Below are 19455 nucleotides of genomic sequence, written 5' to 3'. Positions count from 1 at the left end.
TATTTACATTGTTGATTTTTTTTTTTTTATAGCTGGAAACATTTGGAAGTGCTTCTCTGACCAAAGGGTCAACCTTTACCCTACTAGAATAGAGAGGAGTGAATGCATTAAAGCCCATCAGGGCTGATCTTCCCTCTCTCTCTCTCTCTCTTTCTCTCTCTCTCTCTTCCCCTCTCTCTTTCTCTCTCTTCCTGCCGGCAGTAACTGCAGCTGAGAGGCATTAATACCCTCAGAACCCTGGAGCATGGCAGGGAATGCAGCTCGACACGGAGATGAGGTGGAGCTTCTGTGAGGTAATGTGATTTGAGAAAATCACTGCTGCTCTTGGCACTCTGAATGACACACAGTCAGCCTGTGGGGATGAGTTTCACAGAGGCAGGGATGTGTTTTGTGCTGTGCTGAGTGGACTGTCACAGGATTGTACCAGCTCATGTTGAGGAGACCAGAAGACAACATGTATAAAAGGTACTTCAGAGAGTTTTCTATTCTGCTTGTTTGGAGTTCTGATATTTAGTTTCCTTTTTTTTTCTTTTTTTTTTCTTTTTTTAACTAAATGTGAATTGGCGTTACATTTTAAATCAGTGATTCTCTACTGGTTTTGCTTCATGAATTTTTATACTGGACATGTGGCAAACCTGTAATCTAGTTGGGTTGCATTTTCTTAAACCCTAGTTTCTTAGTTTTAAAAGATTAGCGCATATTACTCAAGCTGTCCATGTTGGCATTTGACTGAGTTTGGCTAGCTTTCTACCAAGTGACAGATCAATTTCTGCCAAATTATCATGCAAAAGTTGCATGACCTTTGATGTGATCAACAGAAATTTCAAAATTATGTATATTTGCATTGTATTATTTTTCATTGCATTATTTCACCACAGTACTCTTTTCCCCTTATTTTTGTAACACACCATTTGAGAGTAACTGATATAGATTTTTTTATTGGGAATGATTTTAATCTGTTTCTACAAACAAAGGCATGAGGTGTATTTTTAGCTGTGATTCAGAATGCATTCAAGTATTTCTGGCATCTTTAGTGTTTTTTTTCCATCTCTGTGTTGCCTTTAGTTGCGTGATATCAACACTTTCAACAGAAGTAGCACAGAATATTTTTTTTCTTAGAAGTGAATATAAAGCAATATAAGCTTTCTTTAGATTGAAACATGTGGTAGCACTTTACAATAAGGTTCAATTTTTTATTTTTAGTTAATGCATATGTATGAGCTAACAGTGATACTAGTAATACTTTTGCATCAGTTATATGCTAACAGAACATTTCTTGTATAAATTAACATTAATGTATTTTTTTAAATAAATATACAACATTATACTACAGTTTCAATTGAAATTATTCAACCTGCTTAACCTTTCCCTTTCATCTCAATGGTATTTGCTTGGTTGCCGCAAGACCCCACAAAATAGTTATTTGAAATTTGTCAACTTTGCTCAAGGTGGCTTAGTTCTGCATCCAAGTTTTTATTAGCCAATAACAACAGCTTGCGGAAAAACTCCAAGACTCCTTGAGATTTTGGCGCAACTTTATGACTTGGTAGCAGCTAGCCGAGCTAGCAAAATGTGAACAAGTTGTGTGATTTGCACTCATGCTTAAAAAAAAAAAAACAAGGTTCAAGAGTAAGAACTAGGAAAAGAATTTCTTCTCAGAGTTGAAAGTAAGATTAGTACATTTAGAAATAGGCTGCACCTTTTCTGACCCAAGTATAGAGTGAATGGGTTTGTCAAACAGAAGAGTATCCAAAAAAAAAAACTTTCAATACCCCTTTCTTTTTTAATACCTTTTCAATGAGTACTTAAAGTGTTTTCACATACAAAAATAGCCTTTAAAATGATAGTTTCCCAAAAAAATGAATATTCTGTCGTTATTTACTCACCCTCATGTCGTTGCAAACCCGTAACCACTTTGTTCATCTTTGAAACACAAATTAAGAGCAAATTTTATTAAATAATTTCTTCTCTTCCATGTCAGTCTTCGACGCATGTTCACAACAGTACCATGACCATGATGCACTGTGGTACTCTAGTGAATGCTCATCGAAGACTGACACAAAATAGAAGAAATTGTTGAATTAATTTGTTATTTTTGTTTTCTTTGTTTTCTTGAACGTGTCAGTTGCGTTGCTGTCTATGCAGGGTCAGAAAGCTCTTAGATTTCATCAAAAATATCTTAATTTGTGTTCTGAAGATGAACAAAGGTCTTATAAGGTCATTTTTGGCTGAACTATCCCTTTATATTATAAAGCATTGCATTTCCTAATAGCATTTCCAATGGGATCTCATATGATTAACCTTTGTGTGTCCAGTGTTCCTGAATAGTTGGACACTTGAGCTCCAGCGATATGAGTCTGTTGCTCTGGTTCGGTGGAGGCAGATGGTTTCTGCTGCTTGTGATCCTGCTGTGCTGTGGGACGCTGCCGATCTCGACCAAGACCAGTAGACACCAAGGGTCCAGCAAATCTGTGCACAACCACACCGATGACATCCTACTGGCCGTCATACTGCCTCAGCACAATACGTCCTACCCCTGGGCATGGCCTCGTGTGGGACCCGCGCTGGAGCGCGCCATCGCTCGCGTCAATGCTGACCCTACCTTGCTGCCTCGGCACCACGTCCGGCACATCTTTGCGAACAGCGAGGACGTGGACGGCATCTGCTCAGAGTCCATCGCCCCCCTCATGGCTGTAGACTTGAAATTCGAACACAACCCGTGGGCCTTCATAGGGCCCGGCTGCGACTATACCTCCTCACCAGTTGGGCTGTTCACCGCACATTGGGGCCTCCCTATGATCACGGCAGGTGCCCCTGCCGTAGCTTTCGTGCAGATGGATATGTACACCTCCATTACCAACACTGGCCCGACACATAAGAAACTAGGCGAGTATGCACTTCACCTCTACAAGCATTTTGGTTGGCACCAACACAGCCTGCTGATGTTCAGTGATACCAAAATGGGAGAAAGAGCTTGCTACTTTGCCATGGAAGGGCTTTACACTGAGATGCACGAGGACAACATCACCACCATGGACCTGGTGTTCGAAGAGAACAAAGGGCCTGTTAATTATTCCGAGCTCCTGCACAAGATCCAAGATGATGGAAGAGGTGAGTGGCTTGTTTGTCTTGCTTTGCTAGTACAGTCTGCATCTAATTGGGTGTCTGTTCTCGTGTTAATGCATGTCCAGTGCTTTTGAGATAGTCATTTTAAAATCCACTTAGCCTCACTTGACACGTTGTTTCCATACCAACTGACTCCTAGATATGTCACTGAGGTTAGAGGTCAATTTTGTGACGCACAAATGAGGAGAACATTCTACTATGAGGAGACCATTATAGAAGCTGTGCCACAGTGCTGAATTTGAAGAGCTAGAGTAGGAAATAATTGCAACATTGCAGAGAAAAGAAAGAATAATAGCTGTTTTCTGGTAAGATTTGCGGGTATTTATAGTTGTTGGGTGTCCGTATCTGCAAACATTTTGTGCATTTTCTGTGCTGGTTTTGAGAGAAATCTGTGGAAGCCGAATTGCTTCCTATATGACTTTATCTTCTAAAGAATACAAAAGGAGATATTTTAAAGGATGTCTCAGTGTTTTTGGTCCATATAATGAAAGTCAATAGGATTTAATGTTGTTGTGTTAATTCTTTTCTCTAGTCATACAGATTTGAAATGACATGAGGTTCAGGAAATCCTGGCATTTTTATTTTTGGATGAACTTTGCCTTTAAGTGCTTGCAGAACAGTTGTACGTTCAGTGTTTATTCAAAGCTATGATGCTCTCAGTATATCAAATAAAAGTTAGAAGCTTCTTCTACCACAAGGAATTGTAAGAGTGCATGCGAAGGTCTTATTAAGTGACCTGTATGTGACAGCATATTTGTTCCCCAGAAGCTTGATTTGTGCTTCAGTACATGATTCAGATTGAATTGCATCAGCTGCTGGGTTTAATTCATGTGCATAATATCACAGAAATCATGATTGATATTGAGTGAAGGAGAAGGTTGGAGAGACAGTAGAAAATGTTTAGAGCATGAAGTCATTGTTAATTTGCTGATTCATCTTGCTTTTCTCAGCCATGAATTAACTACAAAGATGACGTACCTACTATATAACCTTCTTTATGTAGTTTTTTAATATTTTAATATGCGTGATTCAGGCCAGACACAAACTTTCTTTTATGAGTCCCACATCTCAATATGCCAGAACACTTGAACTGACCAACAGCAGGCGATTCAGTTTTATAGTAACTGTGTAGTGCATCACAAAATTGTTATTGTCTCTGCAGTTAAATATTCCTCAGTGCTCTGACTTCGGCTTCAGATTAATGCTGCTTCCGCAAAGGGGAACTCAGGAAACCTGTATCTGTTCAGAAGTTTTTAATGGGTAAAATGAACTTACTACACAGTCCCAAAGGGACATAAAAATGTCAACCAAAAAACATTTATTAACAGAGGTCATGACCCCGGTGAGCATGCAAGAAATTTTCGCACACATTATCTGATCTTTTGGCATTTCCTGCAAATACAGAGTTTGTATTCATTCAGTGAGTTAATTCTAAGTGGTTGATTTGAATGGTTCATCATTAGTCACCATGAGTCACTGAATGAACAGTTAGTAAGTAATGTAATGTTGTACTAACACATTAAAAGTCAAATGAATGAAGTAGCAGCAGGATGATGTCTCAGGTTGAGGCTGCGTGTATGTTATAAAACCCTTCAATGACACAGAATCCTGTAAGCACATCCGGATGTGTTTTCAGGAGATGGTATCAGCAATATCCCATTTTTACGATCGTCCATAAAGTGAAAAATAAAATCAGCCTCATGATGTAAAACATTGTGCTCATAAAACACCGGCAATAAAGTCCAATTAAATTTCTTTGGTCTTTCTGGAGGACAGACAAAAGATGGCGAATGTAAAGGGGTCAGATTAGGGTCTGTTTTAGAATACATATTACAATCGAAGTCAAAAGGTCACATACTCCTTACAGAATCTGCAAAATGTAAATTATTTTACCTAAATAAGATGGATCATACAAAATGCATGTTATTTTTTGCAGTGCTGACCTGAATAAGATATTTCACATATAAAATAAGAAAATAATAGTTGAATTTATAAAAATGACCCCGTTCAAAAGTTTACATACACTTGATTCTTAATACTGTGTTCCATCCACAGATGTTTTTTTGTTTGTTTGTTTGTTTAGTGATAGTTGTTCATGAGTCCCTTTTTTGTCCTCATCAGTTAAACTGCCCGCTGTTCTTTAGAAAATTTGTTCAGGTCCCACATTTGGTTTTTCAGCATTTTTGTGTATTTGAACCCTTTCCAACAAGGACTGTGTGATTTTGAGATCCATCTTTTCACACTGAGGACAACTGAGGGACTCATATGCAACTATTACAGAAGATTCCAACACTCGCTGATGCTTCAGAAGGAAACACAAAGCATTAAGAGCTTGGGGGTGAAAACTTTTTCATTTAAAGATCAGGGTAAATTTAACTTATTTTGTCTTCTGGGAAAGATGCAAGTATCTTCTGTAGCTTCTGAAGGGCAGTACTAAATAGAAAAAAGAAAGACATTTAGACAGAAAAAGAAAAATGTACACATCTTCATTCTGTTCAAAAGTTTTCACCTCCCGCTCTTAATGCATTTCCTTCTGAAGCATCAGTGAGCGTTTGAACCTTCTTTAATAGTTGCATATGAGTCCCTCAGTTGACCTCAGTATGAAAAAATGCATCTCAAAATCATAGTCATTTTTGGGTGATCTATCACTTTAAAGTTAATCTTTAAAAACTCTAATAATTTGTTAAATGTTGTCCTTAACCTTAAAAATTTAAAGTTTTAATTTAGCTTACTGCACATTACAATGTTGTGATACCTAAATTCCCAAGTGATTTTGACAAAATAGTACAGAATTGGCCATCAGGCATAAGGCACAACATGAAAATAATGATCTGCCTGATATCAGTGTGTCCTTATATTACCTTTTGGGAAATGTTTTGGGGTCTTTCTGACTGATTAACATGTTGTGATTGCCTGTGGAGCCGTAACCTTTTCCGGAGATCTCAGAAGAGCGGAAATGCCCTTCCTCACCTCCTGCCTCTTTCCCCTCAACCCTGTAAAAACATCCTCACATCATCAGCAGCAGGAAGACAACACATGGAGACACACCACCTGCCATGAGAGTGGAATCTCTAATGTATTCCTGCTCCTCTACTGGAGTTTTCCATGTGAGTGCTCTCTTGTTTGGAGATGCTTGTCTTCTGAAAGCACAGTTCTAGATTTATAAAACTGAGAACATTAAGTATTGGAACAAATCGATATTATCAGGACAAGGCAGTTTGGAAAACACCCAGCTTGTAAATGTCGATGAAAGTGGACTTGCACTCTCTGCCGGGACATTGAGGCATTTAGACATCTTTAGCTGGAGACCACAACGTGCGACTAATTACATAATTACTACCATCTGAATGGCCATTCAGTAGTCGGAACATTAATTTTTTTTGTATTGTTATTTGCTCACATCATTACACAAACCCATCAACAAATGCACACTCATTCATAACATTTCAGACTTCTCTTTCTCTGTGCTGGAGTAATGTGCACTTAGCTGCTGCTTTGCTTCTGGATAAAATCTCCAGCACAGCAAGGCTGTTAACAGCCAGAAGTCAGCAGGTGCTTCAACATCAATCTCTCTTTCTCACACACACAGACACACACTTCAAAGCTGCTCTGTTGATGAGGACTGAGCTTCTCTGGTTTAATTTTTCCATGTACCCAATCACTTCAATCACACCTGATTTTGCACATGGTGGAAACCAGCATCAAAGAGGACCTCGGCTCCAGAGTGTCAACAAGAAGATCTGGTTTTCAGGCCACTGACCCAGCTTTTGAAAGTCTTGAATTCTGATCAAGGACAAAGAGAACTGCATGAGCTCATATTATGGAATTGTTTGCAAGAATTCCTCTCCTGATGGAATGGTAGCATCTCTGCCTTATCATCTTTTTGACTAAATTGGCAATCTTTGTGACTGGAGCTTCGTGCCCTTTTGTCGTCATGGTTGCAGAGCGCAAGAGCGGCCATGCTGAACTAAACTACCCACAAGGCCGTGCTCTGCTTCTCCCTGCTTTTCCATCCATCTGGATCAGCTTAAAAATTAATCTGAACTGAGGGCTAGAGAAGGATGGGAAGAAAACTACACAAATTTGTGCAATCGTTACACACACTTTTATAAACCCAGAACTGCTTCACTGCTGACTGGAGGAATGTGCTGTATTTTGATATTTCAGGTCGATACTTCCCATCAGTTCTGACCTTTGAATGTAATACAGAGTAACTGAACACCTCCAGACTTAAACCCAAACATTTCAAAAGCATCATTCACAGAGGTGAAAGCTTGTCTTTATATCGGCCTTGAATCTACCCCCTCGTGAACAGAATACTCAAGTCATGATGTTCTCTTTATGACAGCAGAGCATAAGGTTCGTTTCAGTTAAAGACTGACCTCACATCCTCTAGAATGAGGAAATGTTAGGCAGACCTCCCTTACATCACACAGATTCTTGCACTAATAGAATTTGTAATCGTACTGGCTTGTGTTAAACATTATTAAAAGAGAAACATGACAGACTTGACTCAACAGACAAAAATTATTATTATAGCTTATTTTTACAATCAATGCCTGAACCTGTTTTACGGTTCAAATAGTCAAAGTACAGTCAAACAGTACATTTTATATTAAAGAAGTTCACTTACAGAACAAAGATTTACAGCTAATGTACTCACCCCCTTGTCATCCAAGATGTTCATGTCTTTCTTTCTTCAGTCGTAAAGAAATCGTTTTTTGAGGACTGAGACGGCAGAACGCGCATCCTGTTTGCTTGAATTATTTTACAAAAGCGCAACATTTCGTTGTTATTGTGAGTGCACACAAATGAACAGAGTCTTTACAGATTCGAAAGATGTATTACTCTTTTTCGAATTACCGAAAATGGAGTATTTTAAGACCAAGTGACTGCTACGGCGCCTCCATCTTTCATGCAGTAAGCACACTAATGCTCAGCTTCCACACTCCACAAAGACTTGAATAGCACACATGTTTCATCCTTTGGATGAAGAGCCTTATTTGAGGTCGATGAATGATAGGTGAGTGTTTGGATGTCCTGCGATGCACTATTTTACCACAAAGACCAGTCATCAACGTTATGTCCGTCACGGACTGTGTAACTTAGCCACTTCTTTTGTTTTTTTTCTGCAAATTTAGGTTGACCAAGCCTTTTCTTGTTGACTATTAGAGGGCAGCCCTACTGGTGACAGGAATATTAAATTTCTGATATCATGAAGATCTTATTCAAAGCAAAAATAACTATATTGTGTTATAAATAGTTACCATGAAATAAAAGTACTCATATCATGAAATAAGATTTTGGTCATATTGCCCACCCTTAATTCTAAAAGTGAGTTTTGTCAATGTTTAGATTACACTACACCTCAAAAATAACCTAAAGTCAACAAAATTTTAGTTTTAACTTTTTAAACTGATTTCCATATACTGTATAAGTCATAAGATGTACTGCTGATGTGCCATTTTATATTAATAAATAATACATTAGCATTCATATATATCCATAAATATAAAATAAATGCTGATGCAGTCCCTTTAAACCCCATCAGGCCCTTCCATCTCATTTGTATTTTTGTGCGGAGCCAAGCAGAAAGCTCTTGTGAGAGTTGTGGTTTAAGCTTTCCTTTACTTCCTCTCCGCCCCGTCTGATGCTGTAGAATTGACATCATTGTGATAATCGACTTTTTCTTCTCTCTCACAGTAAGATTCTGGATGCTTGTAAAGTGAATCTGAACACATCACTGCAATTCTTTCATCTTCTGTGAGACCCCTCAGGCCTAGATGGATTACCTTTTCAACAAATAGCTGAATAAGTGAGCATGGATGAAGCCCATCCACGTCCCTGTCTGCTCCCCTTTCATGGTCAACAGATACGTCAGAAAATAGGCATCAAGGATTCCATCCAGATCAATAGAACTGCTGCTATTTCCTGTTGTAATTGCTCTGATCATTTTTTTGGAGCCCTGAGTGGTGTGCCTGCAACTGTAGTGTCGATATTCTTTATAATAATGTACTGAAGCACTTTAATTATGGGTTAAAGGGAAGGGTGGAACAGCTTTAACATGACATGCATTTACATGGTATAGATTAGAGTCTGTGATCGATCAAACATTTACACATACACTGAGAGACAGTGGTTTAAAATTACAAATAGACAAGATGGAATAAAACAAGCAGCAAGAGTACAGCATATGTTGATTTACATGTGAACGTGAAATTCTTAATGGTGTTATTTTCAGAGAATGCCACCAATCTGGGTTTCCTTGAATGCAACTCAGAAAAATGTGCACTTTTACCGTGATTCTGGCTGTCAGTGTAATTGTAGCATGTTTGTATTAGAGAACGACATCACGTTTTCTGAGCTGAGCCCATCATTATCGTTCGAGCGCAGTGTGCGACCGCTTTTCTCGATTGCAATTACAACGTACCTCCTCATCTGATTCCATCCAAGCAGGGCTGTGATTAGCTCTTGTTGGGAGGGCAGACTCACTCTTATACATGGTCTAGTTGGTGTGGTGATATAGTAGAGTGCAGGGTTTTGAATTGATAGACAATTCTTTTGTCTATATGTACAATTAAAATTTTTACATAAGAATAGGAGCCCATATTTATAACGTTTAATGAGTTAGTTCACCCAAAAATCAAAATTGTGTCGTTCCAAACCTGTAAGACCATAGTTCATCTTCAGAACACAAATTAAGATATTTTGAATGAAATACGAGAGCTTTCTGACCCTGCATAGACAGCAATGCAACTACCACGTTCAAGGCCCAGCAAGGTAGTACGGACATCGGTAAAATAGTTTTAATTAGTGGATTTAAAATGCCCGTCCTTGACTACTTTGAGGTCTGTTGCTGTTTTAAAAAGTGTTTTAGATAAAGTATAACATGTCATGCTGCTTCAAATGTCATGTCAACTACGCATTCACAGTATATTTTTAGTAGACACTTTCTTACCAAAGCAGCCTACTAGTTCTATTTGTACAGTGAACTCTGCTAGTTATGCAAATGTTAAACACTATTTGGTCCACAAAAACACCCACTCATGTTCTGTCACTCCTGTCCAGGGAAAACATGTTGAGGAATGTTACGTGTGCGTCTGAGAAAAGCAGAGAACTCATTTGCTCAATGCTAGTTAATGTTTAACAGCGTTGAAAATAGCGTTTTCCTCCCTTAGGTTGGATATCTGCCAGCAGCCCCTCTCAAGGGCTTTATCTGATAATGATGTGCATTTGAGTGTGTAATGGACTGTTTTATCTCAATGACAGGTTGCTCTCACACCTGATGTACTCCTTTCCCGAACAAAATTGCATTTATCCTATGGACATGTCTTCGTAATCATAGCAAAAATAAGGTTGATTTAGTCGCTCTTGTGGGTCTGTCATGAACTGGGGAAATTAGAAAGTCCTGATTAAATTTGCATCGTTGGCATCAGCTGGGTGCACATCCTAGTTTATTCTTTATTCTTTCTCTTTGTTTCTTTCTTGTCGGAGTGATAGACAGCTGGGTTTTGTAATGCCAAGAGTCATGTGGGCAAGTAAAGGTCTGGTTCTGCAGTAGTTCAATATTGACTTTAGACACAAAGAACTGAACCTCTGACTCACTCACAGTAGGACTTTTTATCCTCCTGTATGTTCCCAGTTTTACTTCGCAGTTATGTGTTACTTCAGTAGCCTGCAGAGTGCTCTGTGTCTGTTTTTCAGATCAAATCTCTGTCCAAAAGTGTTTTTTTCTGCTGGAGCGAGAGGGTAGCATTCAAGATGTTGTGACATACAGTTTCAAACAGACTTTAATGGGATAGTTCAACCAAAAATGAAAATTCTGTCATTAATTACTCACCCTCATGTCATTGCAAACACGTAAGACTTTTGTTAAAGATATTTTTAATGAAATCTGGGGAGCTTTCGGACCCTGCAACTGAAACGTTCCCGGGCCCAGAAAGGTAGTAATAACATTGTTAAAATAGTCCATGTGACATCAGTGGTTTAACTATAATGTTATGAAGGTATGAGAATTTTTTTGTTGCGCAAAGAAAACAAAAATAACGACTTCATTCAGTAATTTCTTCTCTTTCATGTCAGTCTCCACCGCCATTCACATTTCAGTTGGATAGCTGTCTATTCAGGGTCAGTGAATTATCCCTTTAAGTTGTATGCTGTATTTAACCTAAGTTACTGACCCTACAGAAAATTCAAATGGTGTCTACATCTTAGAAATTTTATCTGGTTTAAGTAGCTTGTTAATCAGAAACCATATTCCAAAAACCATCTTAATCATGTTGCTTCATGTTATTCCAAACCTATATGACTTCTGCACGACACAGTAGAAGATACTTTGAAGAATGTTAAAAAGACTTCTTTGCATTGTATTGACTTTTATTTGCTTCACCCCTTATGAAAATTAACCATGTTTTTACACTCAAAAAAATTATTCTACAACACTGTTCAGTTTATTTAAAAAATCATTTTCATGTAACACCATTGTGATAGGTTACCCATTTAAACAATTGCATTGTGTTAAAGGGTCATGAAACCCCGGACTGCTTTTTCTGAGATTTTAGCAGATGTGTTTGTGTTGCAGATTATAGATGACAATGTTTACATCTGTTAATTTTAAATGTTGGAGAAAATGGTTAATTTTGAACTTTTTTTCTCTATTTTCATCTTCCGGGTTTAAAATCTACATTGTTTTGACGTCACAGTTTGTGACGTGGCAATGGACTATAGTACTTCGATGACGCGCTGGTGTCTCATTATTATTAACGAGGCTGCGTGTTCTTATCCTATGAGAAGACGCTTTGCCTAATTATTTACGATAGCTTGTGTTGATTTGCTGTGACAGATGCTTCAAACTGTGAGATTGCATATATTAACCGAGAGAAATGTTCATGGATCGAAGGAGAGTGTTTGTTTTTGTTTGCTTTGTAAGAGTTCGGCACAAACGCGATTAATTCATGAGTGTAATAGCGGTTTTTACAACTCCTTGATGCAACCCATCAAAAGGATTATAAATGCTGCAAAATAAGACTTAAAGTTAATAGAGGTGCAACAGCGCGTTCAAATATATGTTTTCGTTGCAGAGTGCAAATGGCTGTGCATTTATTTGTGTTGTTAACTTCATGGGAGCGAAATTAAACTGTCTAAACCATCTGAACCTGAAGTTGACTCTCTCCCCTCTTCCCCCTTCGCTCCGCAGCGCACCACGCCCACTTTTGCAGCATTTTTCAAAACTGGTGAAAACTAACCAGTGCTGAAACAGGGGGGGTTTTATGACCCATTTTAGTTCACCTCAATATTTTCATTTTGAAAGAACTTGTTTCAATTAAGTAGACCAAAAATAACATTTCACGCTTGTTCAATTTACTTAAGTAAATTAAGTTAATCCAACACAAGTTTTTACAATCACTTTACTTTCATTTGAGTTGAGAGTACATAAATTATTTTACCTGTGTAACTAGAAAGTGGATTTCCCCTTCCCATCGTGCTTTGCACAGGGCTGGATAAGGAGAGTAAATGTTAAAGTAAAATGTTATTTTATGATTTTTTTTTTTTATTAAGGTGATAAAATTGGGAGACTTGTTAATGATTAATGCTCTTTTATGTTTGTATTTAAAACAGTTTCTGGTATGTTAGTGTTTTGGGGGGGTTACCGTTGTGGTGAAGTGTAGAGCATGTGCTTGGGTTGAGGACCTGCTAACATGATTAAAAGTTGTTTTAATAATAAAATAACTACTTTGGACATGCCATGGGTGTAACAAAGCCATCTTATGGCTAATGCCTGAGAAGTTGATTATTGCCTAAAGTTAAGTAAATCCAATGTATCATTTTTGAGTGTAGAAGGATTTCTGCCTAGTTTTTTGTTTTCCAGTTAAAAGTTTTAGTTTGAGTTCAACAAGCATAAATAGTCACTTCATTAACATATCAGTTTCATTATACAAACTGTATTTGATCAAATTGAGTTGGCCCAACTCAATTACGTTTAATTTCATGAATTTGTTTTTTATGAGGTACACACATTTATTGGATGGACATTCTGCCCTCAATTAAATTGAGTTCATCCAGTGAATTATTTTCTGAGTGTACTGCAAATAAAACCAAAAAACCATGGTTACTGTACTTAAACTGTGATAATTACAAATTAACCATGGATTTGGTATTCCAACCATAGTTTAAACATGGTATTTGTAGTAAGACTGTGGTTTTACAAATGTTAATCAACATGCCAAAAAAAAAAAACATGGTTACTGCACTTTTACTATAATAAAACCATGGTTAATTTTCCTAAGGGACAGACAGGTTTGGAATGACATGAGGTGGAGTAAAAGGTGACAGAATTGTCTTGTGTGAACTTTCCTTTTAATTTGGTATGGCCAGCAAGTAGCTGGTTTGTTGTTGATTCAAAATGTCCAGCAGCTTAGTTAGAAGCCAGTGTTTGTGTTTATTTCATACACTCTTAAAAAATAAAGGTGCTTCACGATGGCATAGAAGAACCATTTGTCTAAATGGTTCCATAAAGAAACTTTAACATCTGAAGAACTTAATGTTTCACAAAAGGATCTTTGTGGCGAAAGGTTCTTCAGATTATAAAAAGATAAGAGAGGAATGTTTTTTTTAAAGAACCTTGGACTGATTGGTTCTTTGTGGAACCAAAAATGGTTCTTCTGTTGCATCGCTGTAAAGAACCTTTTAAAGCACCTTTATTTTTAAGCGTGTATGTACTGAATTGTAGAGATGTTTAGGACTAAAAAGCTCTCAGATGGTTGATATCTGTTTAGCACACTGGTTCGGATTTCAAATTATGCACACATTTGCAGGACCTAAGTTTTGCCTTTCATTGACATTGAGCTCCCTCGCTACTCAGATCTGCAAAGACAGAGTGAGAGAAAGACAGACTGACTGCCTGTCTGTCTCCGTCTAGATCATGTCCTCCTTTCTGACCTTCACAGGTTTGCTCTCAGGGGACGTTTACTGTTGTTTCAGATTCCCACAAAGTTTTAGGTTTTTCTATTCATTTGTCTTGGTTTTCTATGTACATTTTGACTTATATCTTATGTTCATTTCTGTTGTCTTGTCTTTTTGTTTAAAGTCTCGGATGGATGGATGGATATTCCCCTTATACTTCACTCATATTCCATTATATTGGCAGAGATGCTTATAGATAGATGTTCATTTACAGAACTCTTCTAAAATTCTAAATGCATTTCTCAGCTTGTGTTCATTATTATCCGCATACTGAAATCACATTTTGTCACTGAGCATCAGACACACTTGCACACATACACACACAGCATGTCTGTTAGTATAGGTCTCCTGCAATTACCCTCACTCTGCAAATGACTGTCTGGTCTGGAGTCAAGTTGTATTGCTTTCTTTCGCTGTCTCTATGATCACTTCACTCATTTGATCAGAGTTAATGAAGCATTTTGTTTTCATATCCGGAACCCTTTTTCTCCTTACTGGTAGTTGCTTCTCTCGCCTGTATGTTTTTGCTATCTGAAATGCTGAGGAGAAGCTTAACATCCGTTTCATATAAAATCTATTCCTTATCATTTTTATGAAACATCCTGTTTAGCTCAACAAAAATGAGAATGTTTTTCCCGGTTATGTTTACACAGCAAAAAATCTTTTTCTTTATCAGTATTTGTCTGGTTTTCCAATAAATCTTTTAAACAAATACTTTTACTTGGAAAAGCAAAACTGAGTATGATATTAGATTAAGATTCTCTGGAAAAAAAAAACTATATATATTTTTTTACCAATCCTATTAGCGCAACCTAACAAATCATTTTAACTAAATAAATGTAAAAATTAATTTAAACATATTTTCTCTGAAAACAGTTTGTAGTATTTCATGCAATTTTGCATAAACGGATGTAAATTTATCTTTCAAATATTTTGTTTTTAAGATATTTTTTGGAAAACAAGACAAAAATACTGTTTAGAAAAACTATATTATGCAGTGTGAGTGAATCATGAAAAACATGTACAGTATGACGTGTGAAGCTAAAAGCATTGAACAGATAGTCCAGACACATTCAGGGCCGTAAATGCATTACTGCACCGCACAGACACATTTACACGCATGAGCAAAAATCCACACACGTGCTAATTCCTGTCTGGATGTGTTAAATTGACACGTTATGTTGTGGTAATGACATTATGGTATTGATTACCAAGTCATTTCTGGTAAAAGTGCTAATGGGGGTACAAACATGATATGTTTGGGCTTCTGTCTCATAAAGGACAGGCATATATGAATGATAAAGAGACTAAAATTTTTCTTGTGTCTTCCCTCATATTCTTGTTTTCTTTCTCTTTCTTATTGCAGTGGTGTTTGTATGCTGTTCTCCGGATGTTTTCCGGCAGTTGATGGTGCACTTCCACAAGGCAGGTCTCCCTAAGGAGGAATATGTCTTCTTCTACATTGACATCTTTGGACGCAGTTTGCAGTCCAGGCCTTCTCAGCCATGGGCCAGAGGAGACCCAGATGATGTCTTTGCAAAGGAGACCTTCCAGGTGATTAAAGCCTTTTATAAAACATGAGGGAATGATGGACAAGTAGCAATAAGGTTTTTGTTTTGTTTCCAGTAAAAATATACAATACAATATAAATGCAATAAATATTTAATTATTCTCGAAACATTTCGATTTTATTTTTGAAACATTTCGACTTTATTTTTGTAGTATTTCCAATTTATTCTCGTAATATTTCGACTTTATTCTTGTAATTTTGACTTTATTCTCGAAACATTTCAATTTTATTCTCGAAACATTTCGACTTTATTCTTGAAACATTTCAATTTTATTCTCGGAACATTTCGACTTTATTCTCAAAATATTTAGACTTTATTCTCGTAATTTCGACATTATTCTCAACATTTCGATTTTATTCTCGAAACGTTTCGACTTTGTTTTTGTAGTATTTCAACTTTATTCTCAAAATATTTAGACTTTATTCTCATAATTTCGACATTATTCTCAACATTTCGATTTTATTCTCGAAACATTTCGACTTTATTTTTGTAGTATTTCAACTTTATTCTCGTAATATTTCGACTTTATTCCTGTAATTTCGACTTTATTTTTGTAGTATTTCGACTTTATTCTCGAAACATTTTGACTTTATTCTTGAATCATTTTGACTTTATGCTTGAAACATTTTGATTTTATTCTTGAAATATTTCTCCTTAATTTTTGTTGTATTTCAGCTTTATTCTCGAAATATTTCGACTTTATTCTCGTAATTTCGACTTTATTCTCAAAACATTTCGACTTTATTTTCGTAGTATATCGACTTTATTCTCATAATATTTCAGCTATTCTCGTAATTTCGACTTTAGTCTTGAAATATTACGACTTTAATCTTTTTTTTAAACATGGCACTAAAATGCCGTCATACTGAAGTAAGTCAGTTTGTCTGTCTTGCACTTTATGGAGATGGCTGTTGTTATTAACTGTCCTTATTAAATTTTTCCAGTAAGCCCTTGGTCTGAACAGTAAAGCATCCCATAATACACACACACACACACACACTAGCATTCTTAGTTTCTCTGTAGGTTTGGTTTTGTTGTTGTTACCAAAATATAAATAATAATATAAGTGATGTTATTATTTAAAGTAAGATGATAATAATTATGATGAAGAGGATAATGATGGAGGAGAGAGATAGTTATGGATCTTTATGAAGCTTTTTCATCCAAATTGCTGTCTCGTCTTTTAAACCTTAACAAAAGCCTTGCTTTTAGTGTGTCTGGTGACATAATAACAACGCACTTCATTTAAACACCCTCTAACGCCAAACAATCACTGTTATGCCTCAGGGGGCTCAAAATCTGAGCCGTATTCTTATCAAATGCTCTGCAGGTCACTCTAGCTTTGGTTGGTGTCACAGAACTGCAGTCACCAGCTCCTACTGTGATAACAGCAGCCTGTTTGGAGAGCGGAAGAGTTTCTCTCCAGACTGTGAGGAAAAAGTCCAACACTCAGTACCCACTGATGAACCCACGCACAGTTAGATACAGGACATGCTGACGCTCATTGGAGCTTAGCTTTGGTAGATTAAAGATTTTGTTTGCACATGCAGACAGACGATGTTGAATAATTGTGCTTATTGTTAATTTTACTATTTATATTTAAGTTGGGAATTATAAGAGAAATACTTAAGTCTGTCAGGAAAAGGTGTTAAATGTTTGTTGGGTTTTTAGGATTTTGTGAATATTAGCAGTTCATCTTATTTGCGATTTATCTGTGAATGTGATCGTGTCAGCAGGTATTTATCAAATAATGAAGATGATGCTAACTACGCATGTATCCGAATGCAATGTAGTCAAGCACAATTTTTTAGTGTTTTAAAGAGCTGATTCAGGTGTCAGATGGAAAGTACACTGCTGTTCAAAAGTTTGGGATCAGTAAGATTTCTCATGTTTTTAAAGAACTCTCTTGTGCTCATCAAAGTTCCATTTATTTGATCAAAAATACAGAAAAAAGTGATATTATGAAATATGATTGCCATTTAAAGTAACAGTTTTTTTTTTTTTAATAAACTTTAAAATAAAACGTATTTCTGTGATGCAAAGCTTAATTTTCATCAGCTATTAATCCAGTCTTCAGTGTCACATGATCAGAAATCATGATTTAATTTTGGAAACAGCTGTGCTGCTTAATTATTTTTTTTGGAACCTGTGATAGTTTTTTTTTTCAGGATTCTTTGAAGAACAAAACACATCCTTGCTGAATGAAAGTATTAATTTCTTTTAAGCAAAGAAAAAAATGAAAAATTAACTGACACCAAACTTTGAACGGTAGTGTATATTGTTACAAAAGATTTCTGTTTTAAAGAAATGCTGTTCCTTTTAACATTTTATTCATCAAAGGATCCTTAAAAAAAGCACAATGGTACATGCGCACTTTGATAAAAAAATCAGCATATTAAAATGATTTTTGAAGGATCACTAAAGACTAGAGTAATGATGTTGAAAACTTTGCAGCTTTGCATCACAGGAACAAATTCTGTTTTAAATTATATTAAAATAGAACACCACTTTTAAATTGCAATAATGTTTCACAATATTACTGTTTTTTCTGTATTTTTAATCAAACAAACACAGCCTTAATGAGCAGAAAAGACTTCTTTAAACACATTAAATATCTTACTGATCCCAAACTTTTGAATGATATTGTATATCAGATTGCAGGAGTCTGTTGCGTTTTCCACACTTAAAACTCAGAACTGCCCAACAAGATGGCCATTAGAAACTAAATTTCCATGCTTTATTTATATTTAAGAAAATTTTTGATGTGTTTTACAATATAAACTACCAATCAAAAGTTGAAGGGCCAGTAAGGGCCACAAGGGTGATTTAAATTGATCAGAAGTGACAGGTACAGAAGTTGAAATTAAAGTTTAAGAATTCAATTCAATTTTAAGTAAATGCTGTTCTGTTGAAATGTTTAGTCATAAAAAATAGTTCTGAAAAAAAAAATGGTTTATACGAAAATATTAAGTAGCATAAGTGTTTTCAGCACTGCTGAAAATCAAATGTTTCTTGAGCACCAAATTAGCATCTTAGAATGATTTCTGAAGGATCTTACGACACTGAAGTCTGCAATAATAAAAAAATAGAAAACAGAGAACAGTTTCCTCTTAGGACAAATTGTTTATATTTTGTATATTTCAGAGTGTGAAGATTCTGACCTACCTAGAGCCGCAGAATCAGGAGTACAAGGAATTTGTCAATGATCTAAAAGCGGATGCCAAACGGATGTTCAACTTCACAGTGGAGGATTCTTTGGTAAGAGAGATCATTTTGAAGTGATTTATCACTTTTATGCCTTTCTACCAAGATTCTGCTGTGCTCTCCATCTTTTTTATCTTCCATTGCAATTACTATTTATTTCTATCTTGTTAGAAACTCTATATGCCTCCATTACAGCCAGGGTTCACCCATAAAGAAGCTTAAAGGGACACACAGTGATTAAATTAATGTTTTTTTTCTAGTCAAAATGCATTATGTATGTTTACAGCTCTTTCTGTAATAGCCTCTATTCACTTAATAATGCACAAAGAAACAGGCTACAATGCCCTTTTGCTCTCTTTCTTCGAAAAATCGTGCTGCGTCGGTAAATGTTGAACGTAGTTATATATCTCCATGTATTTGTGAAGCCCAGAATATGAAATTAATGTGGTGTACACATGCAAATTTCTGATCAAACAACTTAAAGCTTCACAGCATTCATCAGTAGACTAAAGTTAATGTATTTTATTGTATAGAAAATGTATGTATACATTGTATTTGTATGATGCATTTGTCTGGTAATGTTTGCCCTGCT

The 19455-nt window shown here is 36.3% G+C and overlaps 1 protein-coding gene across 1 annotated transcript in view; it reads left to right on the top strand.

Annotated features, from left to right (window-relative positions):
• Positions 1-211: 211 nt before the first annotated feature.
• npr1b (natriuretic peptide receptor 1b) overlaps positions 212-19455 on the top strand; it is a 45931-nt gene continuing 26687 nt past the window's right edge. The window contains exons 1-4 of the mRNA XM_051131548.1: positions 212-465; positions 2316-3111; positions 15455-15642; positions 18804-18917. Of these exons, the coding sequence (XP_050987505.1) occupies positions 2352-3111; positions 15455-15642; positions 18804-18917 (1062 nt within the window). The 5' untranslated portion in view covers positions 212-465; positions 2316-2351. The remainder of the gene's footprint in view (positions 466-2315; positions 3112-15454; positions 15643-18803; positions 18918-19455) is intronic.

Source organism: Labeo rohita, chromosome 16 (assembly GCF_022985175.1).
Source record: "Labeo rohita strain BAU-BD-2019 chromosome 16, IGBB_LRoh.1.0, whole genome shotgun sequence".
Classification (NCBI taxonomy): domain Eukaryota; kingdom Metazoa; phylum Chordata; class Actinopteri; order Cypriniformes; family Cyprinidae; genus Labeo; species Labeo rohita.
The sequence above is the reverse complement of the archived record's forward strand: the minus strand, read 5'-3'. Positions and strand labels throughout refer to the sequence as shown.